Source organism: Rattus norvegicus, chromosome 3 (genome assembly GCF_021556685.1).
Source record: "Rattus norvegicus strain SHRSP/BbbUtx chromosome 3, alternate assembly SHRSP_T2T, whole genome shotgun sequence".
In the NCBI taxonomy this organism is placed as follows: Eukaryota; Metazoa; Chordata; class Mammalia; order Rodentia; family Muridae; genus Rattus; species Rattus norvegicus.
The window spans coordinates 36,082,162-36,109,998 of record NC_141536.1 but is presented as its reverse complement, the minus strand read 5'-3'; the positions used below and the strand labels follow the sequence as shown (position 1 = coordinate 36,109,998).

At 39.9% G+C, this 27,837-nt stretch overlaps 1 protein-coding gene across 2 annotated transcripts in view; it reads left to right on the top strand.

Moving 5' to 3' along the window:
- The window catches only part of Arl5a (ARF like GTPase 5A), a 24,879-nt gene extending 6,849 nt beyond the window's left edge, over positions 1-18,030 (top strand). Inside the window, exons 2-6 of one of the 2 annotated variants that reach the window (XM_087646741.1) lie at positions 1,394-1,454; positions 1,892-2,039; positions 3,635-3,718; positions 10,982-11,133; positions 13,594-18,030. In XM_087646741.1, the coding sequence (XP_087502867.1) occupies positions 1,896-2,039; positions 3,635-3,718; positions 10,982-11,133; positions 13,594-13,642 (429 nt within the window). In that variant the 5' untranslated portion in view covers positions 1,394-1,454; positions 1,892-1,895 and the 3' untranslated portion in view covers positions 13,643-18,030. 2 annotated transcript variants of the gene reach the window in all.
- Positions 18,031-27,837: the final 9,807 nt, after the last annotated feature.

Below are 27,837 nucleotides of genomic sequence, written 5' to 3'. Positions count from 1 at the left end.
TGTTTCTGAGCACTAGAAGTTTTCCTAAATTTTGACGGGTAGCTAATCATGAGGGTGGTACAAAATGTACTCCTTCAAGTTAGAATTAAGCTGGTATTTGAGAAAGACTCTAGTTAGCTTGTTTTAAAACTGAGCCTCACTCTGCAATGTTTGCTGTGTAAACCGTGCTAGCCTGGAACTCACCTGCCTCTGCCTCTGCAGTGGTGTGATTAAAGAAGTGTGCCATCACATCCAGTCCAAGGAGGCTTTAACTTAAAATGAGTGTTCAACTAGAAATTTTCTTTTTGCTTTAATACATTTGTAGATGCTTGTATTAACAGAACAGAAGATAGCATACACCAGCAAATAGGGAATGCTTACATTTGCAAGTAAAATTAGAAAGTTCCACTTGTGCTAGTTAGAAACTTATCTGGAAGAAAGGCTTCCTAGCTGAACTCAGTTACCTGGTCCTGATGCAGATGTGGCCCCACCGTGAAGTACACTCATGGTCATGAAGCCTGTTGGAATCCCACATTACTCAAGAGTTTTCTGATTTAATTCAGCCATAAAATATACTTTCCTCTGATGAGATTGGTCATTGTTGACTTACTATAATAACACTAAAAATAAATATAATATGTAATTATATATTAATATATACATATGTGTGTGTATATCTGTGTATATATCTATAATGCAGCTGTTAGGTTGGTAGTGAATGTAGCTTGTAAGTGTTAAGCCTGGGTTAGGGAGCCTATACTCAGCCAGTTGAGTTTGTTTTGTGTTTTGAAATAGTGTCTTACCACATTGCCTGGTCCAGCCTGGTGCCTGGAACTTGGGATCTTCCTGTTCACCACTCAAGTGTCTGGAACCTCAGCCGTGGCCACCATTCCTAGCTTGTCAAGCTCCTTCAAAATATATGTCTTTATTGTACTTGCTGGTGTTCTTCTGTGGTACTCATTTTTATGTGTAACTCTCTCTGAGGTTGTGGACTCAGGGATAGTAGCAGGATTGAGTTTGCAGACTCATGAGATATAAATTTACTGTTACCCATGGAACAAACTCTTCTTTTTCTCCTTCCTGTTCACGTTTCACGTGGACATGCCCAAGGGAAGCCTGCACTTCCACACTCTGAATTCAGTAGCTCAGATCATTTGTAATGGTTGTGACCATATTTGGGGGTCCTTCGCTGAGTGTAGACTTCCTTAGGCCTAGAAAAAGAGGGTGCTTCCGACTGCCTGGAGAGACTGTTGGAAAGATGAGAGTTGTCCATGTAGAATAACAGCACGCTCCTTGCTTGTTGAAGTATTCTTTTGAGTTCTTAGAAGGCTAAAGAGTGCTAATTGCTGACTTATACAGAGTAAAGTATGGGATCTGTGTGTGTGTTGTAAGTCTCTGCTGGTTTTTATTTCAGAGCACAAAGTTATTATTGTTGGGCTGGACAATGCCGGGAAGACTACCATCCTTTACCAGTTGTAAGTATTAACTGCTTAAGATTTAATTTTGTTATTTCTAGTTATTCATTTATTTTTGTGGTTTTGGTCAATGAAATCAATGAAAAGTTATGTGGATCTAAGCAGACGAGCCATAAGCCAGGAGCCAGATTTAAGGAGCTGTCTGTTCTGAGCTAGGAATTTGCACAACACCAAGCAAGCATGCTCACTGTTTGATTTGATTCTCTTGTTTTTAGAAAACAAGAGCATGTTTGTTTATACACTTTGCCCAAATGATCTGTAATACTCTAAAACCATTATTTATTTGAGCTCTTTTATATCTTTAATGAATCATTGTGTGAGCTCAAAAACAAGGGCACTTGGGTATAAGTTAGAAGCCATGCTAACTTGTCCCTTGATATAAGAATTGTGAGATGAGCTACCTTCCTCACTAATTTTGTAAACTTCTCCCCTCCTAGTTCCATGAATGAAGTTGTACATACATCTCCTACAATAGGAAGCAATGTGGAAGAGATTGTGGTTAATAATACACGTTTCCTGATGTGGGATATTGGTGGCCAAGAATCCCTTCGTTCTTCCTGGAACACTTATTATACTAACACAGAGGTAACATTCCTAATGCTACTGTTTACATGAATGTCTGAGTCCTTGAGAAGCATTTGGCTTTGAGTCATTACAGTCTTTAAAAAGGAGCAGCATTTTGATTTTCGAGTGTGAGCCTAGTAGTTTTCCATTCCTTGTTTCCAAACCTTAACTCCATTCATCATCTGGTCTCTGTAGGGAGAGCTGGTGGGTGATCAGGCAGTCAGGTTGTTTGGTCCAGTAGCTACTCTTAAATGTCTTGCATTTCATGATTTCTGATTGCATTTCCTTCTTGCTGTTCATATGTGTCTAAGTGGGAGAAATCCCAGCCAAGTGAAAGGACTCCTCTGTGGTTTGAGTCCTAGCCAGTTTTTGCCGAGTATTTTCTTTTATGCAGTATAGTTGCAGTTGAAGAAATCTTTTAATTATAAAGCATTTTAGATATAATCATATGGTTTTATTTACATGTTTTGTTCCACGAGAATATTTCAAACCTATGACATTTAAATTCATCATCTAGGCCTATAAGTTGAAAGATTGAACCAGTTGTTTTTTTAGTGTGTATTATAAGGCCTTAAAAATACTCTGCACATACATATGTAAGGCTGATATTTAAATCATTAATGATACTACCAAGTGTCTCGTGGCCTGGCCCCAGCACTCCATTAGCATTTCGTCCTGTGATTGGAGGAATTGTATGTATGGCTTATAAAGGTCAATGTCAGACCCCCATACACAGTGCTGCAGGCATTAAATTGTGTCAGCCTTGAAAAGGGTTGATTCAAATGCCATCTAAAGTCTTCTGCCAGCAGACTACCCAGTGAAATGTTGTAGTTGCTGCAAACTAAGGAACAAAAGGCTAAAAACTATAGCATTTTATTTGGGAATTATTATCTAGTCCTAAAAATAAAAATGCAGTGTGTTTCGGTAACAGGTAATGTGAGCGATATAAGTATAGTAACTGAACATTTCCGTCTTCTTTGTGATGCTCTTGGTTAGTGCAGTGGGGTCTGCCCACCCCAGAAGCCACTGTTTGACCATGTGTTCATTACAGAGCTGTGCTTGCAGATAGCAGATGCTCTGGGCACAAGGAAGCACTTCTTTTATATGCCAGTTGATACCTTCAATTTGTTAATTTCTTTATCTGTCACATTGTCCTACCACACATACCGTTCTGGGTTTCAAAGAATAGTCGTAGTGATTGCCTGGAAGTAATTTACACTGGGACCTAAAGTGTTGGGGTTGGTTTTTGGTTTGGTTGGTTTTTTTGTTTGAAATAGTGTTATGGTGTAAATACAGGGATATAGGGATGTAGGCCTATTAGTGTTCATACAGTAGTTTTGAGAAGAAAAATGTTCTATTTTTATTAGAGTGTTAGCATAATATTCTTGGCTTTTGTTTTTTCTTTTAAAAACTAGTAAATGTATTTGAATTAGAAATGAGTCAGATCCTTAAGCTTTATAGCAAGTATGCTACATATCCCTGGTTCTCTTACCATACAATAGATTTTATGTCTTAATATAAGTGTCATGTAATTAAATGCATAAGCACCTAATGAATTTTCAGATACCAAATTCTGTAAGTCACTAATGATCTTTTTTTTTTTGTAATTATTTTAGTTTGTAATAGTTGTGGTGGACAGCACAGACAGAGAAAGAATTTCTGTAACTAGAGAAGAGCTCTACAAAATGCTAGCCCACGAGGTAAGTCTGCTTTTGGTAGTAAGTGAGAATGGGCATCCTATTACCTCTTACAGTTCCTCATAAAGAGTATTTCAATGTAAAAAATTATCTGTTGGTCATACCTGCTTGTCATTCATGTTTTGGGATTTTCATACTTCCCAAATTTGAAGCGTGTCAGGAAACAGGAGAAAGACTGCACAGATAACCGTAGACTGGTCTGTAGCTTAAAACTCGTATTTATAGGTCTCACTGGGCAGAAGAACTTCTGCTATGTAGCTTTCTTTTTAAGTTTTGGGCAAATTATTGATACAGAGGATTATTTTATGACAGGCACATCATAAGTACCTGCACATATAATAGTTCTTGAATGTTCTCTGTTATCAGACTAATATTTAAATCTAGTGGCTCTTAGGGGGGTTTTTTCCCCCATTTTTTTAAATCTCTTTTACCAAATGAAATTATATGACTAGCTCATAATTTTAAGTCTTTTAAAATACTACTAGTCACAGTATTCAAAATTTAAGTAAATTAGGGCTGTGTATATACTCACTGGTAGAATGCTTGCTTGCCTGGCTGTCCTCAAACTCAGAGATCCACTTGCCTCTGCCTCCAGATACCCCAGGTGTGGACCACCACACACAGCTGGAGGCTTTGAGTCTCTACAATACATTCCCTATTGAAAAAAAAAAAAAAAAGACATTTCCCCATAGCTTATTGAGGCTGACAAAAACAGTAATCGATAAACAGGAGAAGCAGTTAAAAGGCAGGCAGTTTGACAGGCACACTACGTTCACTTAAGAAAACAGCAGCAATGGCCTCCTTCCTGAGGCTTGTGCCTTTCTTTGCCATCAGCTTTTGTCTGGTGTACAGCACTATACACTAGTCCCTAAATCCAGTTGTAAAACAGTAGGCCGCACCCATAGAAGTCATGCCACTGTTGTACCAGTAGTCACACATTTTCTTTAGCATGGTAGAGCTGTAGTCCACAGGATCCATAGCCAACCAGATTGCTGGAGACAGTTCTTTCTCTAACAGCCCACAAGTACCTTCTAGCTCTGAAAACCATCAGTAGGAAGGATTAACAGTTAACAATGTCTGATATCTCCATATCCTGTAGCCAAAGCATGCATTGTCTTCAGCAGTATGGACTCTACGCAGCTCTGGCATGCAACAGAGAACAGTGGCATTCCTTTATAGTTGTGGCCTTCAGGGCCTCCCTAGCTGACAAGTCATTGAGAGGTTGCCTACTTCTAATATTGGGATTTTTGCCAACAACTTAGAAGTGCTTACCCAACTCACCCAGTGCCTTGGTTTCTTTTCCTGTTCATGTAATACAGTTACTCTGAGAAAAGCAGCTTAAGACAGAATAGATTTGTTTCAGTTTATAATTCCAGAACTATATAGTCAATCTTGGTGAAGAAAACACAGCCAGAAGGCAGGAACGGGAGGCTGACTGATCACATAGCACCCAGATTTAATTAGCAATAATCGCACTTTGGATAAACCTCATTGGCTACAATACCGCCACTACCAAAGCTTGCACCCAGATCTAAGAAGTAGAGACCAGTGGGAAGTGGGCTTTGTCATACAGTTTCAAGGTCTACCCCGGTAGTTTAGTTCCTCCAGTAAGGCTGTTTCTGAAAGTTCTGTCATCTTAAGCGGCATCACTAGTTGGGAACCAAGTGTTTACACGAATGAGCCTTTAAGTGATCATTTCATATTCAAACCACAACATAAAAAGTTTTGTATTTAAAACTGTAGCCTTTAGTGTTCTTGGTGTTTTTTATATATCTGTATAACAAGTATTAGCATTGTGTAATGAAATATTTTTACAAACCACAGGTAGGATCTCTCAAAAACTACCATAGTAAGTACCAGTTGATGGCTGAAGGGATACTAAAAAAGAAACATTAGCAGATGTAATACAGCACAAAAGATCTCATCATACCTGCCAGTTTTGTTGTCAGAAGAGAGTGTTGAGAACAGCATATCTGAATGAGAGATAATTGCCCTTTAGTGTTCCACAATCTAAAACATTTACTATGAGTCATCCTACTTCCTTGCCCTGTGTTATTGTGCTACTTCAAGGCTGCTCCATATTTCTTTAACACCAGCAAGTCCTAACTGGACTAGATTTCACTGCTCAATTTGGCTCACTCCCAAGTTAGGAACAGAGCCATACTTGCCTGCTATGTCTAGCACTGGAGTCAGCTTCTTGGTTCTGACATGTTCTAGGCTATTATTGTGCCTTTGCTTTTATATCAGCCAAATTTGGCTGCTGAAAAGATTCCATGCTGGGCAGTCTCCACTCCCAGTATGCTTTTTTTATGTATACACTGGAGCTATAATTGCCTAGCCCAAGGCAAGCTTATCACTTGGCTCTTTTATCACTTAAGTCTTCTGTAAACTGCTCTTCTGGTTTTTTAAGCCCTTTAGAAGCTTAATAGCACAACATTTGACTTTCTATTGTTTTTCTGGGAATTCAAGCCTAACAGAAATATTATCACATTTTTTTTTTTTTTTTTGAGCTGGGGACTGAACCCAGGGCCTTGCACTTACTAGGGAAGTGCTCTACCACTGAGCTAAATCCCCAACCCCCACATTTGTCTTAATGTAGCCTAGAGACCAGCTTTGACCTTCTCTCATTCCCTCTTATTTACCATTTTACAAAACTGCCAGTCTTCTTCATTTAGATTCATTAAAACCTCTCTAACCTCATAAAGATCATGTCCCCTCCTAGGGTTTAGCAACAATAGGGTACCAACTATTGTACCAAAGTTTGCACGATGAATTTATTGACTTACAGGAATATGGGTAAGGGGTTACACAGCTGACACAAAGGCAATTGACCCTAACACCCACACTATGCTGGTTGACTTCCTCATGAAAGCAGCATTCTTGCAAAGCTGTTTGCAACTTACAGATAGTTTTTATGATCCTGAATCTCTTCTCCCCGGTAGACCTTATATGTCTTATAACTTTGGGGATGAAACCTTGTGTCTTATAAGTTTTAGGAGCTTCCTGAGACTTGTGAGTTGTTTTTTTTTTTTTTTTTTTTTTTTTTTATTTCAGTGGAATGTGATGAAACCTTAGAAAATTGGGATACTTGTCATAAAGTTGTATGCTACTATTGATTCAGTGACTTCTTTTGGATTTTGCATTACAGATTTTATTTGTTTCAGGTAGACTATTAAAAATTTAGGGGACCTAATAAAAGGTGGGGTTTGTAAATTAAGAGTACACTTTTCTTTTAGTGATTGTGCTTAATGAATGACCCCACCCCACCCCAGGTTTATAGGGAGTGGCACCATTAGGTGGTGTGTGACCTTGCTGGAAAAGGTGTCTCATGGAGTGTGGGCTTTGGTTTTAAATACTAAAGCCAGGCCCAGTATTACTTTGTCTTTCTGCTGCCTGAGGATCCAAATGTAGAAATCTTAAGCTAATTTTCCAGCACCATATATATGTTATCTTTAGCAGGAAACCTCCCTGTTTGATTGCTCACATTGTCTAGTATATAGCAGCTCAGTGTCTGAAGTACTTTTTGCCTGGGGACCCTAACCTGGCTGCTTCCCTTTCCTTTGGCTGTTACACCAAGGCCTAGAAAGTTTATGCGATTAACCAGCTTTTCGAGAGACAGGAGTTGAATATAACAAATATTTTGTAATGCCTTTTATTATATGTACAAACACTCTTACTTATACTCATTGCTGGGAGAAGATAAAAAGGAGAAAAGTACAAATCTGGCTGGAGCTGAGGAAAGCCTTAAAGATGGTGCTGGGACCCATAGCAGGCTCCCTGTTGGGCTGGAGCAGAGTCAGCAAGCAGGCGGAGCACTGGAGAGTGACAGATGGTGAAAGAGCGGAGGCACTGAATGAGAAATACAGTTAGGCGCGATGCTTCAGAGCTATCTTAAAGCAACACCCAACACAATTATTTTTTAAAAACAGGGTTTCTCTGTGTACCCCTGGCTGTCCTGGAACTTGTTCTGTAGACCAGACTGGCCTTGATCTCAGAGAATAACCTACCTCTGGGGGATCTTCTTTCTGTACCTCCCAAGTGCTGCGCAACACCACTGCCTGACAACAGCATAGTCCTAGTCAATCAGCATTAATAATTTCTCTTCAGTGTGTTCCAAACCTGAAAGTACATTTTTTTAAGCCTTCTCAAGGCTTATAAGAAATACTAAACCTTGAATATACTTAATTTTAACATGGTTTCAGACACCAAAATCTAAAATTTTCTTCAGAATGACTCAAATTGTAGAAGGTATCTTCACAAATGAAGCTTTGGGAGACAAAGAGACAATATTGTGTACCGCAGAGAAGCGGGTGTCTGCATTTGCTGCAGTTTGCTTGACTAAAGTGACAGACAAGTTAGACACTTTTCCTTTTTCCGTGCTTGCCATCGGACACAGGGCATCCATCACACGTCCCTGTCAAGCACTCTGTTGAGGAGCTATCTCCCCAGCTTTAGAAATCATGTGTATTTTTGCCAAGGCTTCATTAAGTTACTCAGGCTGGCCATAGTCATGTAGTCAGCATGCTTCAGCCTCCTAGGTAGTTGTGAGACGATGGCCTGCACTACCAGGCCTGGATATTTTACATTTTTGTCTGTGTAGTTTGCATATAGAGAACATTTAAATTAGCTTGTGAACAAAAGGTTACTGTTGTTTTACCTTAAATTTTCATAGCTTACAAATTTAATTTAATAAATAGCCTTTAATCCAATGTGCTTTCTGTTACTGTCATAATATTGCGTTTGGTCTTGAGGTTATGTAATAAAAAGCAGATTCTCTACCCAGGTAAGATACTATTTTAGGGTTGCTGGTTGTTGTTATAATTTTCAATAAGATTGTTGTGTTTGGTGTGGTGTGCTCGTGTGTATTGTTATGCTGTGGAGGCCCATTGTTGATGTTGGGTGTCTAAGATTCACTTCCACCATATAGCGAGGCAGTCACTAGCTTAATTTGGAGCTCTGTTTTGGCATGCCTGGCTTTGCAACTTTCTCTAGGGAGTCCTTATCTCCACCTCCTGCACACACTAGGATCAGAGGCAAGCCACACGTCCACCACTTTTACTGACTTCCAGAGCTTAGAATCCGATACTCATGTTTGCTACCACAGCAGATACTTTACTTGCAGAGCCACCTCTCTAATATAGACTGTTAATAACAGTTGATTTTTATAGTCCCAGTTTAGGGGCTTCTCTGTATTCTATTACTACAAATGCTATGTTTAAATTATTTATCAACGGTACAGTGTATATTCCTAACTTGAGCCAAATACCTATATCAGAATTTTGTATTTTGAGTATACCATCACTAGCAAACCCGTGTAAAAGAGTTCAACCTATGCTACAAGAGCTATCAGGACATCTACATGATAAGATAGAAATTAAATCCCATGGACAATCTGTCTGCTTACTAACTCAGCCACATAACACCTTTCAATAACAGCCCATTTTCATTTAGGACAACAAAATATATCTTTAATAATTCCTGTGTATGTTCAAGTCATGATCCAGCTCTTCTGTTTTCATTGTATTTTTAGATTTTTTTCAGTCCGAACTATGTCTGAAACTAATTAAAACTGTTACCCATCTACCTGTGTTCTTGTCTATTCTTACATAATCCTGAAGAGGGCACTCTAAGTCATTTTGATTGTGCATAAAACACTGCAAAAGACTAACCAAAAGGAAGCTTATAGTCTTACACCAGAAAGAGTCAAGTCCCAGAATGTATAAGAATAATCTATGTGGAATAGCATCATTTTGTGTCCACCGCAGATGGTATCTTTAAGCACATTGGCACATTAGTGCTGAAATGGCCCGTTAAAATGGGTGCAATCCCAGCATAGGAAAGCAAAGGTGGGGCCATCTCTAAGTCTGAAGTCAGCACGGTCTGTGTAGCAAGTTCCAGGACTGCGAAAGCTTAGTTGTTAGACCCTGTCTCAGAGAACTAACAGATCTAGGAGAAGAAACATAGCATTCAGCATCTCTGTGTAGACTGGGAAACCGTGAAAAGTTTCGTTTTTTCAGTGTCTCTTTGGGTGAGGACAGATTTTTTTGGGAGGTTTAACTCCCAAATGTGTCAGTTTCATTCTTTGTGGCTCCTTGGCCCAGTATGTGACTGTATCTCACACACACACACACACACACACACACACACACACACTGTTTCCAAACTGAGAATTTAGCCCGATGTAGTATATTATAGATTCATTTCTTTTCTTGTGTGCTTAGATGATACCAACTGCATACGTTGTTGGTAACTTGCAGTATGGTCATTTTCTGAAGAATTTAATTCTCTTGTGGACTCCTGGTTATGAATGGTTTGCTCAGGAGATTTGAGGGAAAGGGATGATGCATACAGAAAAGCTGATAGAACAATGTTGAGATAAGGCTGTCCCAATGTGTCCAGACAGTAGATAGCTTGCTAATTGGAGTTCTTAAGCTGTGAGTGATGCTGTACGCTTGAAATTCTAGCACTCCAGAGTTCAAGGGGGGAAGATAAGGAGTTCAAGATCGGCCTGTGCTGCATAGCAAGACCTTGAAAAGCATAAACAACAAATTACAGTATACAGTAACTAATGCTAATAGAGCTGAAAAGGTAGCGTGGAAACATAATGAAGGCAGGACTCGGGTGCAGGAGTAAAGGGCGACTGTTAGTAGCCACTGAAGGTTTTGGTTTTTAATGAGTGTGGTAGATATTTCTTATGCTTGGAAATATAAGTATACACACTTAGGGCCGTAAAGCATGTCATTTAAGACTAAACAGTTTATGCTGAGAATCTTCCAGATAGCTCAGTCAATAAAGAGTGTACTGTTCAAGAGTGCCAGTCTGCATCTGACCCCCAGCACACACCTCTGAAAAAGAGCACAGAGCACACGCCTGTAACTCCAGTGCCGTGCAGGAGGAGACTGGATTCCTAGGCTCAGTGGGCTCCACATTCAGTGAGAGATCCTGTTTCTAAAGAGTGAACATTCAACACTGACCTCTACCTCCACACATATCTGCACATACAGTGCATAAACTACACCCCTCATGCACATACACAAAGACACAGAGAGATACACAACCGAGAAGTAAGTAAGCCCATACAAAGATTTATTTAAAATATGGTCAGTGTTTGTTTCTGTCAGTCTGTGAGGAGTGAGATGGTGTAGACCGTGAAAATAAAAAATATTAAAAAATAGTTTAGTTTACTAAAAATACAAAAATTAACTAGCTAAGTTGAAAGTCTTTGGGGAAAAGTACTGGCCTTTAAAGTTTGATTTGCTTTTACAGGACCTAAGGAAAGCTGGGTTGCTGATTTTTGCTAATAAACAAGATGTTAAAGAATGCATGACAGTAGCAGAAATCTCCCAGTTTTTGAAGCTCACTTCTATAAAAGACCACCAATGGCATATCCAAGCATGCTGTGCTCTCACTGGCGAGGGGTAAGATGTCTTCTCATTAGTACCATACCCTTGGCTCAGAAACATGTATATCATCAAGTTGATAATATTTCATGGAGCCAATGTCTAAATCAGAGACTTTGGATGGTTATGTAGTAAGATACACATGTATGTACGAAGCTTAGAGAAATGAGAGTATAACAGGTCTGGAAAGGCCAGATAATACTTTTTACCTTTTGAAAAATATGTGTTATAGGTGTGTTACTTGAATAAATGTCTAACCAAATGCTGTGCTCACAGAGGCCAGGAAGCCCTGGCTCTGCTAGGATTGGAGTTACAGGCAAGTTTGAGCCACCATTTGGGTGCTGGAAATGAACATGGGTCCTCTGCAAGGACAGCGGAAAGATGGGAAAACCACTGTTGAGTGTAACAGTGAGTGAACGAACTCAGTGTGTGCATTGGGAAATGCACAGAAGTCAATGGTAGTTAAAGAAGAAATAGACTTTAGGATAGCAGCTGTAAAGTCCTCTTTAAAAATTATTTACTTTATGTGTATGTGCCTGAATGTGTATATATGTGCCATGTCCATGCAGGAACACACAGTGGTCAGAAGAGGATGTTGGACCTTGGAACTTGAGTTACAGGCAGTTGTAAGCCATTGTGTAACCAAACCTGGGTCCTCAAAAGATTAGTGAAAGTTCTTAACTTCTGGACGGGCTCTTCAGTCTAGCGGTAAACTCTTGATTTCAGCAAGAAAAGAAAGGAAATAGAGGAAGTTGGAAATAGGGTGAAAAGCTCAAAGAAAGAGTAAATTTTTTTGCTACTTTCCAAAGGTATGGATATCTGTTCAGAAGCAGTAGAAAGAAACTTGAGGTTCTAAAGACTCGAGTTCAGGGATGAGCTTCTTGATCTTTTCATCAGGGTAAGAAACACAGGACCAAAAGGTGAATTGGGGACAGGATAGGAACTCTCTCCCTTAGGAAACCACCAAGTGCACGTGACGACGAAGCACTCACATCACCAAAACTAGACCAAAAACTTGCTTTCCTTTGGGAGTCATTGTGGGCTGTGGAGTCAAGTGTCTCTTGACCCCACTCATGCCGTGTGCTGAACTTGCTGGGCCTGGATTTCTTGTATGTATGGGAAGGGTTGTGACATGGCTGCTGGGAAGCTAAGAATCATGGCTGTTACGTGCTTAGTGCAGTTTGTGGTTTATTAGTAGTTGACTGCTGTACATTTAACAGTTGGAAGTCATTTTTTGCATTGTTTTCTGTCAGTTTAAATATAGGAGTCTAATTATGAAGAAAAGTGGTAACTCCCAAAAAACATTTGTTTGCTTCATTGCTTTTTGTATTTTATATTTTTTATACTTATACTTGTTCCAAAAATTTAAGTTAAAACCAATTACAGTTAGATTGGAGAGAAAGCTCAGTGACTAAGAGCATGGTGCTCTTGTAGAGGACCAGAGTTCAGTCCCCAGCATCCATGTCAGGTGGCTTATGACTCTCTAACTCCAGGCCCTGGGGGTATTAGCATCTCCTTTTTGCTTCTGTGGGCACCTGCACGCATGTGTGCATATAGACACATACACATAAATAATAAAAAAGGTGACTTTTCTAAACATTCACTGTAGCAGGCTTTTGTATCTACGTGTTCATCTTAGACCATAATACTCAGGACAGCATTGGAACAGAAGCATCACTTATGACTGTTTCTCTCTTGTTAGGCATTTGACTTCTCTTGTTCCAAGGATGATCCCTTTCTATATTTCAAATTAGTCCAGTTACTTATTAGTCAATAAAAAGTAATAATGATATACTCATTGCCTCAAATATTTTGCATACAGTTATACTATATGCATACTTTGTGTTAAGAACTCTAATATATATTTAGTATAGTATCCCATTATTTTTACTTCATGTCGTGAGCATTTTAATGTCAAAAGTATTTTTGGAAAGGGAAGATTTTACTGTTTTATAATATGAATGTTCTAAACCATGTTGGGCTTTGCTGATTCTAGACATTCAGAGTTCACTCTTTCCTACTTAAAAATGCTTTGATGAACAGTCATACAAAAACTGGCTTACCTACTGATTTTTGTTTTTAGAATACATTGCTAGAATTAGAAAAACAAGACAGTGATGAACACGCACACAAACACACACACACACACACACACACACACACCCCTGTATTCTCTGGGCATTAGTCATGTGAGTGTCCTGCACGCACACACACACACACACACACACACACACACACACACACACACACACACACACACACACACACACACCCCTGTATTCTCTGGGCATTAGTCATGTGAGTGTCCTGCATGTGTTAGGCATTGATCTAAGCTTTAAGGTAAAATTGAACCAAAGCCTTTACATCGCTCCTGCTCTCAAATATCATTCTTTGAGTTAAAGAAAACTACGCCTACAGTTGATAGTCTGTAACTTTTTAGTCCATAATTGAATCACATGATTTTTGTTGTCTTTTTAGGTTATGCCAAGGACTTGAATGGATGATGTCACGGCTGAAGATCAGATGATCTCTTCTGACCCCTTCTCATGGACTCTGTATAAACAAAGTGCTGGACTTTATCTGAAAGCTGCAAAAAATGGTTTAGATATATTTATAATAAACTGACTTAAGAGTTTTCTACAAGAAGAAAATTAAGACCATTTATTTGAAAACAGATGAAATGTCACCACCTCGTTTGCTCTCTCATTCCTTCCAAACCTGTGACTGGTATTTTCTCATAATGAATCCTCTCCGGACATGGGAGAGTTCTAATGAATACAAGGGAGAGGAAGACATTTGAACTTGGAGCTTTATTTCCTCGACGAGCCCACCCTGCCCCAAGTGAATGTTCCCTTTTCATTACATTGAATCAAATACGGATCAGCACGGATACTGTTTCCAGTTTTTAAAAATGTAATAATATTATGGAAAGTATTTTACTTAAAGTTGAATATGTATTGTGTATATACCTCAAGTTCAGGTTAATGGCTTTGATTTATTTGTGTTCTAAAGGAAAGCAAATAACACAAGTTAATGACGTTATTTTCCTGATGTCACTGAGTACCATCTTGGTGTTAATTGTCACTGTTTAGTTTACCCTCTGTTCTCTGTATTGTTCTAACAAGCCAACCCCAGCCCAGAATCGGTAAGCTGCTCCTTAAAAATGAAACGGGAGAAAGCTTGACATTGTGTACCTATTTTTGTTGCTCAGTCATACAGATGGAAATCCATAACGCAAGTGGGTAGAGTCTGCTGGACTCCTGGCCTGGTGTGGCCGGGCAGAATTACTCGAGAAGCAGTTGTCAGACTTTCCCTTCTGCTGGTCCTAATTCAGCCAATTCAGCTACTAATCGGTCATTCATAAATTGTGATTAAAATGATCAGGTAATTTTTAATTGAAAATCATGTTGTGAAATATATCTACCCAAAGAGGTAACATCCTATAAATAGTAATAATTAATTTAGCTGCAGCCTTTTCAGGTATTAAATTATATGACAAACAGTTAAAATGAATTTAAGAGTAAACATAAGGCATAGTTTTCAGTGAACATTAATAATTTCTCAATTTGCAGATTAGCATCTGCAAAGGTATCTTCTTCCATTGCATAAAATGCCTTGTTTAATAGTTAACTAATCAAATATTCTGAATGACTTCAAAAATTTGATTGAAAATTTGAGATATCACATTATTTGTACTAGGATTTGACCTAAAACACCTTTTATATTTGTTAACCTTTCTTAAATTTAGTTAAAATTTGAAGTATTTCTGTCGTAATTATAAACAAAATTATTTTGTGTTTTAACATATTCTTGGTGACTCTTTATACTTTTTGTGCCCTGAAAATTTGAAGGTTACTCCAAACTGTCAAGATTTAGGATATTCAAGAAAAGATTTAACTAGTTTTAGTGTCAGACTTTAAAATTTCCTAAGGAATTTGGTAAGAAATAGAAGTCCACTCTATAAGCATTGAGGAAACTTTGAAAAACCTTTAAGTAAATGTAAGACTCTTAATGACTAAACCCATCGGAGTGGATGAGTGTTCCCCTGGAGGCTTGTGTTTGAGACCTGTGCTGTAAGCCTCCCACTTGACCTTCAGCGTAATGTTTCCCACCTGCTCAGAGTGTCAGCACTCGTCACTAGGCTTTCCAGGGCTAAGTCCTTCCTGTTCACATGTTCTCACACTTTTTCAAATCATGAGGCTTTCTCCTGTATAGTAAAAATCCCCTTAAAGACTCAAATCTACGTCGTAGTTTTGTCAGAGACCAATAGTCCATCGAGCCCCCACCTACCCCAGATCTGCAGCTTCTTAGCTTTTATCTGAATAGTCCTTGCACAGTTGCTTGCCTCTCTGTCACATCAGTTCAGCACATAGCAGCACATCCTGGTGTTGCCGAGGTATTGGCTAGAATTTATTCTTAATTAGATGTTTAAAGCATTTACTCCACTGTTAAAGTTGTCTTAGTGTAGTCAGGTATTGACATGACATAAGAAAGCATGAAACTACCACATTTACAAAATATGAGGGATTTGGGGTTTGGTTTTTTTTGTTTGTTTGGTTGGTTTTTTTTTTTTTTTTTTTGGTTTTTAACTATTTTAGACTCAAATAATATCATACCTGTGTACTTGTACATAAAAACAAAATTATTACTGAGTAAAAAGATTAATATATGAACTATCACAGCTGTCGTTAACAGTATTAATGAGGTCTGAATCCGGAGGGTCCCCTGATTACCATGCTGACAGTTCACATGTCATAGGGCAGAACTCAGCAAGTCCTGTGGTTTCAGGTGTTAATAAGTAAACGTCTCATCCAACCTCACTGTGCTCAGCTTTGAAAAGAACAAAGATTATACCTCTGTACATGTGGGTAGATTTAAAGTGTCCTGTTTTGATACTAATTTTGAAAGTTGTTTATCTTCTCTTGATATCTTGGTAAAACTGGCCGTAAGAGAAACCATTTGAATATATTTGATTTTGTCATAGCATTTATAAAATGTATGTTTCCCATTATATTGAGAGTTTTATTTTAAAAATCCCCTTATGTTTCTAGCACACCTTGGCCATCACAGTAGACAAAGAATTCAGAGAAGGCGAGTGGGTTAGGCTGGGGGAATGAGTATTCATTTTTTTCTCCTGACATTGTCTCTTAAGAAGAAAGTGCTGGCTGGCATCTTTAATGCGGGTTGTGAGCCTAATTACATAAGCATGAGCCAGAAGGGAGAGGACTTTGCTCCCTGGCCTTTAAGAAGTGCCTCGTAGGTAATCATGGAAGTCACAGGTAAGTGCAGGAGCTTGACCGTAGGCAAGAGGTCTCTAAGGTGTTCTTTTCCTTTGTCTGAGTGTATAGTATTACGATGCCTAGAAGGGGGGCGCTGTTGGCCCTCCCTTACAGGCACTTTCTATTTCTTGCTGTAACTACAGCAATCACATACAGTACAGACAACCTCAATCTGTTTATATTAGTGTGTAAATAGAAAAACTGTAAACAGCTGTCTAGTCTTCTCCGCAGGCATTTTGGGAATGCTTCTATACTCTGTTCTACTTTGTTAATGGGGAATAACAGCACATCCTAGATCACCTGTGAACTTTGGGGTCTTCTGATTGCCCTTGGTATCCTGATATTCTCATTTCCAAGATGAGGTAGAGACAGGGTTTCCTTGCATAACAGATTTGAGCACCTGCGTTCTGCAAACACAATCTCAAGAGCAGTTCCATAGCTCAGCTAGCCATTGCTGCCCCGATGCTTGCCCTCCACCAACGGAGGTCGCCTCTGCAGAGTCTACACTTTGCCCATAACCCTCATTCCCCAGACCTAGGCTTTGAGTAACTGCTCTGATTCTGTCCGCCCACCCACCAGTGACTCACCACTCTGCACACTCCCATCTTCAGAGATGCGGAGTCTCTCAGGACAGCAGCTTCAGATCATGGTATACAGATACCAGTAGAAGAATCGGACATTGTACTGCCCTTAGCACCTTAACTCTACTTAACAATCACAACTAGATTCAGAAATACAAGAAAGATATATAGACTATGTCAGGTCCTTAAGTTAGGAATTAGGACCAAAGGCTATTAACTTACATTCACATTATCCTCATGTAGCCAAGAGTGGTGATGTTTTGGAGAATACCAGTCCAGCCAGGCTAACATGAAGATGACAGAACTGTGGTGTTGAGCCTGAAGACATCCTAAAATGGTTTCCCTTGCTCCATTTTTCTTCACATTTGCTTACATAGCAAAGACCAGCATTAAATGTCTAAAGGAATTTTTAATTTGAGAGCTAGTATTACAAAATAAACCTGCTAAAACGGGCTTTAAAAGACAGCAAAATAAGCCATATGTAGTGGTGTTAAAACTAATCCCAGCACTCAGGAAGCTGAGACAGGAGACTCGCTGGGCATACAAGGTCAACCTGGGATAAATAGTATCAGCCACCATGACTACAAAGGGAAAGACTGTCACAAAGGAAAAGAAGAAGGAAGGAAAAGCCAGCAGTCAACCATCATGTGTTTCTGTAGATTCAGATGTGATAGATTCAGGATGCTTCTTATAAAACATCTGTGTCATGTTCCTTAAAGCAGGTGCGCTCCTTTAAGACCATGACAGTAGGCTAAGGGAAAGAGTGAAATCCAACACTCAAAGTGAGAGCTTATATTTAACCCTAAAGTGGATTGAAATCGGGGAGAGATGTAATACAGGATACAGGTGGGCTAATTATGCAATATTTCTTCTTTCTAATTCTCTAACTCTGTACTGTTCCTAAAAATGGATGAGTGAGTCTCTGTGGTGTTGCCTGCTCAATGTGCATATCCTTGGTAGACATTTCTCATAGTGTGTACTTAAAAAGTGCCTGACATTGATTTGTGTTGATTTCTAAGTCCATGTAATAAACGATACATGTTTTCTATGATAGATATTCTTGGGGTTTTTGTTGTTTTTTTTTGAGGGGGTGTTGAGACAAGGTCTTACTATGTAGCTCTGTGTATCTTGAAATTATCTATAGAGATAGGGCTGGTCTCCAACTCAGAAGGCTCTGCCTATCTGCCTCTTGAGCTCTGGGACTAAAGCTGTGTGCCACCATTCCCGGTTTGTACTGTATATTCTTGACTTATTTTTGACATAAACCTCAGGGATTCTAAGTCACAATTTATGTTTGATTTCAATGAAACCACAAAGTTAAATATACCAAACCATAGTATATAAAAACACGGACAAAACTAATTTGCTTCCCCTCAACCCCCCAAAAGGGTTTTAACAGATTTATGTAAGGTAAGAGAGGAAGATTTTTAGGGAAAGGAGAGTAAATTCCCAAGTGTGGATGTGACCTTATCAAGAGAGGGTGTCAAATACTTCTGACAAAGCCATATGAAGTGTGGTGGCCTCTGATTACAGTGTTCAAAGCATTCGTGGTTTAGGAAGTGAAGTCATGGGATGGTTTGAGGAGCAGGACTAGGATTTGGGACTAAGGCAGAGGTTCCGCAGTTCCCTGCTGAGCTTGTGTATAACTGTTTACAAGAGTCTTCATGCTGTACTGCTGGGAGAACAGTCACAGCAAACCTGTGGATCATGCTTTCCCCTCCTCTCCCCCCCCCACCCCCCCCCCCCGGAGCTGAGGACCGAACCCAGGGCCTTGCGCTTGCTAGGCAAGCGCTCTACCACTGAGCTAAATCCTCAACCCCTGGATCATGCTTTATTAGGCCTTACACATGGCTCATTGCTGTTTGACCATTCATATTTGAAATGGAGTATTAGTTCGATGTTGACAATCTTCACAGTGAGTTTTGTTACAAAATTCTTCATTCTTAGTCTGTGAGAGGCCTCGGCCTAACTCCATGGTGAGGAGGCTTTTTCCCATTCTCATGTCCCTGAATTTTCCCTTTCTGTTCTGTTTCTCTCTCTTACTCTGAGAGGTAAGCCCCCTAATCTTAAGAGTCAATGGTCACTGAAGTTGAAACTTTTCGGAGTAGACCCTCTCTACACAGGAATTGTACAGAGGACCTGAAAGCCCACAGCCAGAGCAATCCAGGATGCAGAAGACAGGACAAAACACCGAAGCAGCTGGCAGAAGACAGCCCCATACTGAACAATGCCTGGAAGAATGGATAGCCACCAATAGACTTGCAACACAGGGCTTCTCTCTACAAGTGGATCGGTTGGCATCCTTAGATCTGTAGCCTTTGGGCTCTTGAAAGCTTTTTTGTTTTTTTAATCTTGCTGGTTTTGTAGTTGAACCTAGAGCCTCATACTTAGTAGTCAAGCCTTCTGCCACAGAGATAAACCCCCAGCCAAAGTTTATTTTATTTTCAAAGTTTATTTCTTAATTCACTCACAGTGTATCAAACATCCACTAAATACTCATTCACCTTTGAGAAGACTGAAGAAGGAATCTTAAAAAAATAAAAATTACGCCAGCTAACCGGCTAAATGTTTAAGAATAATGCCTTTTATCTTCTGACACAACCACTAAGTCCTGAGCCTCTGGTTGCTACACAGTTTACAGCTGTAAAAAAAAAAAAGAAAAAGAAAAAGAAAAAGAAAAAGAAAAGAAAAAAAAGGCTCTCATTTGACTTAGATCAGTTTGGCTTTATTGTTTCAGTAATATAAATTGTACAGGATTTCAAGTGAGCCTACAATTCCTGCTTTAACATGTCTTCCAAGACACTGTTTAAGCACACAGGCACAGGGAGACATCTTTATTTGATTCTTTTAAAGCTTAGTTGGTCTTGGGACGAAACAATACCTCCTTTTTAGATTTCTCTAGTAGCCATGTGAGTTGGAACATCATAGATTCAGAGTCCTTTCACGAGTTACATAAACTTTCTACCTCCGTCGCACTTTTACTGGCTGTGTGAACTTTCAGTTAAAGAATATTAAATGATTTGTCCCCTGCCATTGCCTTTTGAGCATCGTTACCAAGTGTGTCCTTGAGATTCATCATCATACATAGCTTTCGTTGTGTGCGTGAGTCTATGATTTGTACCTCTGTGACTACACACTGCTACGTGGCTACTTATTTTCTGTACACCCCGAGTAGTTACCAACGACTTTGTTTCTTCCCTCTCCAGTAATCTGTTAGCAGCTGAGGTGAGAGGATCAACAGGGGAGTAGGATTTTTTTTAAACTTTCAGAGCTTATCTCCCACATTTGCCTCACATGCTTACGGCCTTGCCATGGTTTCAAGACCCCAGCTGAGCTGCCGGTGCACCAGAGCTCAAAGGTAGGGGTTGGTGTGTATTGGAAGTCATGTGTTAACTCTTTCAACTGCTCCATCCGGTGTTCATCCTTAAATGGCCAAGACGAATGGAGAGGTTAATCGTGTGATGGAATGCGATGGTGTAGGGAGAATGGTGTGACGTGGGAAGAAGGCGGGATGACCTGAGTCAAGATGACCTCACTTACATGTGGAAAGACAGAGAAGGCTTAGGGGGTAAATTACATTGCTAGGATTGATCAGAGGCAACAGCACCATGCTAGCTGTTTTTCTGATGCTGCTCTTGGATGCACCACTCCATGTGGAACATGTTACCTTAAGATTCGGAGATAGAACTGAATCGTTTTTGTTGCTTTTAGAGACTGCAGTTAGGACCCAGTTGGTACAGTGCTCGCTTGCCTGGCATTCAGGGAGCCCTGGGTTCTGTCCCCAGCACTGCATAAAAGTAGGCATGGCTGTACACACATATAATTCCAGGACTTTCGAATTAGAGGCAGGAGATCAGAAGTATTGTTGGCTACATAAAGAGTTCAAACTGAACCTGGTCCACATAAGACCCTTTCTAAACCACAAAGGTTATATTAATAGGAATGGGAAAGAATACAGAAAAGTTTTGATTTCCATTTATTTATAAGTGAGATGCCTCTCCGTTGTGAGGTCTGGCTAACCAGTAGACATTAATTTGCTGGCACAGAACCATTTGCATCCTATGTGGAACTTGAAATGTGAAGCATTTTGACAGAATTCTTGTCAGTTACTGTATGTATAAAAGAGTTTGCCTGTTTGACTCACTGCCTTACCTGGCTGCTTTTGAAGGATTCTTGAGACAGCTGCCTCCATTCTGAAGGTTATTTTTTAAAATATAAATAAATAAACAAGCACAATGCAGGGCATGGGGACGGTATATTAGTTTCATTAGCCGACTGAAGCCTCATATCAGAAGCTACTGGGTTATACCCACAGGTCTACGCGAGTGTGCCTAGCCTCAGGCACATTTCCAAAGCTGTGAGGCTTCAGTTTATTACTATCTGAACCTTTCGAGCAATAGACTTTTTCCATCATTTATACAGGAAGTCCTACTGCAAGCGGGTAAGATTGACATTTAATTGTATGCGTATTTTGTAATTTGACATTAACATTGACTTTGTGAAACTGGCATTTTAACAAACATAAAAATTGTTGACTGGGGACTGGATACAGCAATGTTTTTGTCAACTAAAATGTTTTGTAAATCCATTGATTAAAATGTGGTTTTTACAAATGACTCCACTTTGTGTGCTGTCTTAGCACTTTTCCGGTTGCCATGGCATTCTGACAAACGCAGGGATAATTTTGGTTCCCAGTTCAGGTCATCATCGCAGGGAAGTTATAGATAATTAAAGATCAAGACGGACGAAGCAATCTTGAGCAAAAGGAACGGAGGAGGAGACTTTGTACTACCTGACTTCTGATGTGGCACAAAGCTGTGGTAGCCAAAACCAGCTTAACATTACCATAAATGCCGAACATTCATGAGCCGGAGCCGAGTTCAGATATAGGCCCACATATCCACAGCCAATGGATCTTCAGCAAAGGTGGGAAAAGGTATTGAGGAGCAGTCCCTTCTATAAACAAACCATGCCCGAGTTCAGAAGAATAAAAGTAAATCCCTCTCCTGTTACAATAATCAATTCAAAATGGATTAGACTTTGCACAGGGCCGGAGACTATATTCCTTCTACACAGAAGGCCCTCTCCTCCTAGTCACAAAGAGCAACCTTTAAACCTATAGTCTTGAACACTGAGCTTGACAGTCACACGGGGGAGGTCCTTTAGCACCTCCCTTCGGTGCCATTTTGTAGGATTTTCCCATGTTTTGACAGGTTCTTGTGTAATCCAGAATGGCCCAAAACTCACTATGTAGTCCTGTTTTTATGTGAACTCAAATCCTCCTGCCTCTACCAGCTAAATGACAGCCTTTGGCATCAGGGGTTCTATTCGGTTCAGTTTCACATCAACTTGGCCAGCACGACATTCTCTAGGGCTGTCAGTGAGCACAAGCTTGCAGGGGTTGGCTGTTTTACCTGCTAATTAGCACATAAATATCATGGAGTGATTTAAGCACTGTATGCCTAGCATTGCCTTAGCAAGAGTTCATAGGACACCCTAGTGATATCTTGGACGTTCTCTGGTTCTTGGTTAAGAGCAGCTAGGTCTGTGTTTGTTCAAATCCTTCCATCCGAGCAGTGAGGGCTCTATATTTCATTTATCTTGGGATATAAGCTAAATAATAAATTACACATTTGGCAAAATAACAGGAAGCTGGGCATATAGCTCAGATATTAAGGTGCCTGTCTACTGTGCAGAAAGCCAAGTGCAGACCTCAGTACAGCACAAGCAGGGGATGATGGCACACCCTTGCAGTCCCAGCATCCAGGAGAAGGAAGCATGAGAATTAAAATGTCAAGGCTACACTGGGAGTTAAAGACAGCCTGGAATACAGGAGGCCCTGTGTCAAAAGAAAAAAATACTAAAACATAATTTGATAGGCTGTTGATGATGTCATTAGTCAGTGGTAAGCTGGGCTCACTAATCTAGCAAAACAATAGATTAAAGGTATTTTAAAAGACATTTTAATTAAATTAACTAACTACATGTTTTAGTTGGTTTTAAATCATGAGGTGATCAACATTACCTGCTAGTTTTTATTGTGTGTGGTTTCTGTTTTAAAGAAAACATTAGACTTCCGGCCATGCAGGATGCAAGTGAAAATCAGCTGGGTAATGAGGGGGCTTTACCTTAGATTAAGCTAGTTGTCAAGCCTAAAGCTGCAAGAGTTACATTAAAATTAAAATGCACCCATTAAAGCTGTATTTTGCATTTTTCTCCACAATGTGGAATGATTTAGGAACTGTATGCCTAGAATTGTTGTATCATCTAACTTGTAAATTATTGGTTCTTGGTTGCAACTGGTCCGGATGGGGACATCATCTGTGCTGCATAGCCTAGAGTGTCCCTGAATTATCCCCCTGCATCAGCATCCTCAGCAATGGGATTGTAGGAATGTGCCACAGGCCTGGCTTTACAGTAGTTGTTTTTGAAAGAGAAATAAGAAATAGAAAAGGTGATTTACTGAGACAGAAATGATTGATTAAAAATGACTGGGCCAGACATGGTAGAGCACACCTTTAATCCAAGCACTTGGAAAGGCAGAGGCAAGCAGATCCCTCTGACTTTGAAGCCAGCCTGGTCTACATAGCCAGTTCCAGGATAGTCAGGGCTACATAAAGAAACTACACAGAAAAAAGAAAGAAAGAAAGAAAGAAAGAAAGAAAGAAAGAAAGAAAGAAAGAAAGAAAGAGTTTATTGATCTTGTATGTGTACTTGTATTTTGGTTTCATTTTAACGAAATTTTTGTTGATTTATTTTAAAGAGTGACTAGTAATCACATTTTTAATGGGAAGGGGGCTTTTTTTTTTTTCACACTGTAAAACCACTTGCTTGTTTTTACTTGGTAGATAAGAAAAAATCAGACCCACTTAAAGTTTGAAGGACTGCCATACCATGTTTACTAGATAATACCTCTCTTATACAGATGAAACTTTGTATAACACTCTTCATGGGTTATTAACATACTATAAATTGTCAATTTATTTATTTATTTATTTATTGCCTCTTTTTTCTTTTTCTTTTCTTTTTTTTGGAGCTGGGGACCAAACCCAGGGCCTTGCACTTGCTAGGCAAGCGCTCTACCACTGAGCTAAATCCCCAACCCCTATTTTTTGCCTCTTAAAATAAGTGACAACCCATCCACTTAAGTTAGTATATAAATAAGGGCTTGTAGGGAGTGTCACCAGACAGCAGTGGCTTCTCTAGGGTGGTTACAAAGCTATATTTTGTCTACTGGTCTGGGAGGTTTTGAAACCTGTCTGTAATCCCAGTACTCAGGAGTCTAAGGCAGAACTGTGAGTTCAAAACTATATTCTGTTACATAAAAATCAAGAATTAAGTCATTTTGTTTCATAATTTATTCTAAATATTTGAGTACATTATCAAGTTTATATAAAGTAATTTTATTTAAATAATTCACTATGAATTTGTTATTAAATTAAAACAAAAAACCCACAAGAATGAAAAGTGTATAATGGACAGGCAGGTAGATAATATGCTTTATTTTGGGCTGAGGAGGGGGTGCTTTGAGACAGGCTTTCTAGTGCTTCTGGCTATCCTGGAACTGGCTATGTAGACCATTCAGGCTTCCTGTCTCTACCTGTAATATGCTTCTGAGGATTTTCCCCACTCTGATTTCACATCACTAATTAAAATTAATATGCTCTCATAGCATATGTCTACTCATAGCAGACAACAAGCTAAGGGTTTAGATATTAGTAACACATGTTTTTAAACTAAAACAATTCATTTTAAGGGAGGAAGTCCAACATTTTTGCTAAGGCTTAATTCTGCTTTTTTAATGGTGGGAGGGCAGGAAAAGTGGTGTGGTGAGGTATCCACCAGAGAAGACCACTCAGACATGGGCTCAAGCCAAGGGGATGTCACCAATTACACTGAGAGTTCAGGACCCAAGAGCAGCCACAGGTTATTTTCAGGGTGAGTTTTTAAGCAAGAAACATGTTCTGGGTTGACACACTTCCATTAGTTAAAAAGAGTTACTGCAGGATTACAGTAGCCAAAAATCAAGGCAGGTACATTCAGGAGGTTTCCCAGAAATCCATCTCGGATGGATTAAGACCTAGCTCTCTTTTTTGGAAGGTGTTACAGCCTACCTCCTGGGTTCTAAGGCCTGGATGGTACTTTTTTCATGGTGTCAGTTGTGGGAAAGTCTGGGGACCTGTTAAGTTCTAGGGAAAGTAGCAATAGCATTCTGAGGGCCATAAACAGATGTGACTGTACTCTGCCTGTGTGAAAAGGAGCCAAACTGTGAGGACGGAAATCTTACTCAAGGGGAGAGTGCTGGCGATGTCCTTGCCATAGACAGTATGTCCTGCACCTGGCTCTGTCACTCTAAGGAGAGACCTATTTAAAAAAAGATCATGAAGTAATTTTCAGTTCAGGGGTTGTATTTTCAGGGAGATGAGCTTGTAGTTTACTGATTAAAGTCAAAGGAAACCTATGGCTGTCTGTTTTATACACACACACACACACACACACACACACACACACACGGGGGGGTGGAGGGGGGAGACAGAGACAAACAAAAAGGGAGAGAGAGGGAGGGGAGAAGGGGGAGGGAGAGAAGGAAAGAGGGAGAGAGCAAGAGTTTTGTTTTCTTAGTATAGGAAAGAGGATTGGGGTGGCTTACAGAGTGTGGTCCAGCTAGTTCAACAATGGCTGTCTACCTACGGAAAGTGCAAGAATCCTGTGGTTGTTCAGTCCATGAGGCTGGATGTCTCAGAGAGTCTTCAGTATAAGCAGGAATCCTAAAGTAGGAGTCTCTAATGCCCGTAAAGAAATGGACTTGCCAGTAAGAGCTGGGGCAACTAGGTTTGAAAAAAAAAAGTCTTCATTCTTCCATGACCTTTATAGAGCTTGCAGGTGTGACACAGATTAAAGGTGGGTCTTCCCACTTCAAATGCTTTAATTAAGAAAAATCACTCACAGGTGTCCGCAGCTGCTAGGGTTTTAGTTAGTTCCAGCTGTAGTCAAACCAAGAACAGCCATCACGGCATACAACTAGAATAGTTTGCGCACCCTACAATGGGAATTCAAGAGAAGGTGCAAGAGTTGGAAGGTTGCTTTCACAAGAAATGCTTTTCTGATGGAATTTTTGGGCAGAAGGAGGGGGTGGATTTTAAAGTCTAGAACTGAAGGCTGCATTGTTAATTTCACTGAAAACAATCAAGACTTGGATTTCAGAGGTATTAGTTTTTAGTGGTTAACTTCCTCAGTGTGAGGCTATCATACTGTCCTACTTAGGGTTTCCACTGCTGTGTAGAGACACCATGACCAAGGCAACCCTTATAAGGACAACGTTTAACTGGGACTGGCTTGCAGGTTTAGAAGTTGAAACCATTATTATCATGGCAGGAAGCATGGTGCTGGAGGAGCCAAGAGTTCTACATCTTGATCTGAAGGGAACCAGTAAGAAATGTCTTCCAGGCAGCTAAGAGAAGGGTCTCAAAGTCCACCCCCAAAGTGACACACTTCCTACTCTAGCAAGGCCACACCCACTCCAGCAAGGCCACACCTACTTCAGCAAGGCCACACCTCCTGAAGTCAGTGTGCAGCTCTTAGGGAAGCATTAAAACCGCAGCAGCATTATAACAAACATTTCTTGATAGGATTCTATCTTCTCACATATTCTTTCCCCTTTCCTCCTGTCCAAAAACATGTCCCTTGAGGATCACATAATTATGATAGCCACAACATTTTATTTCTATCAAACTAAAATTTAGCAGGCATTTTTGTATCCACCCCTTTTCCATGCCTTATGTTTGGGCAATGCTATGGTTCAACTCCAGGGCCTTGCGCACATTAAGCATTCATTCTATAAGTCAGTCCTAGCCCCAGCCTACGATGAGGGATCTAGAAAATTATAACACTTGTTTCTCAGGCTACTCGATGTGATGGAACAGACTTGGAAACAAAGCATACACAGTGCTAATTCGACAGGAGATGTTAAGGACCACTGGTGATAGGAACTGTAACCTATCACCCTGAAGTGACCTGGGCTTCAGTCCTTGTGGAATGGGCCATCCCTCTGCCTTATTGAGTGTCAAGAACAGACAGGGTCTTCTGTTTTCTTCTTTGTGCCTCCTGACTTCTTCATCCCTCTGTCATGGGCAGTGCTTGAGAAATGCCCATAACCCGGCTCATTCAGGGTTTACTTGTGTGTGACTTTTCAACCCATAGAGCCAATGTAATTTCCAACGTGGCAGCTCATCTGGATCCTAGGGCTCAGAAAGACACAATAGAGCAGTGGTTGTCGGGGTGATATATCAGATATCCTACATATCAGATAATTTACATTATGATTCAAAACAGTATCAAAATCATAGTTATGAAGTAGCAATGAAATATTTTTATGGTTGGGGCCACCACAACATGAGGAACTATATTAAAGGGCCGTGACATTAGAAAGGTTGAGACCCACATTGATATAGAGGATCGCTGAAGCAAGCTGGCCAGACAGACTATCTGTATTGACAAACTCTATGTTCAGCCAAGAGAGACCCTTGCTCAACGAATAAGACAGAATTAACAAAGAAGAGTCCTAAATAAGACTGGAAATCTGAACCTTGGGCCTTCTCGTGCACACATACACATTCTTACCAATATGCACATACATGTATACACACATACACATTTACATGAAGCAAGAGTTATTAATAGTCATGGCATTTGGTTAATCCAGATAGGGAACAGATCAAGAAAGGACCATAGAAGGAGGTGGCATTGGAATTGTGCCTTAAAATAAATTGATTAAGTTAAAGGGAGAGGAGAGGTGGCAGAGAAAACATACACAAAGAGAAGAAACTGTGGAATGAGCCAGCGTATCCAGAACACTGTTGGCA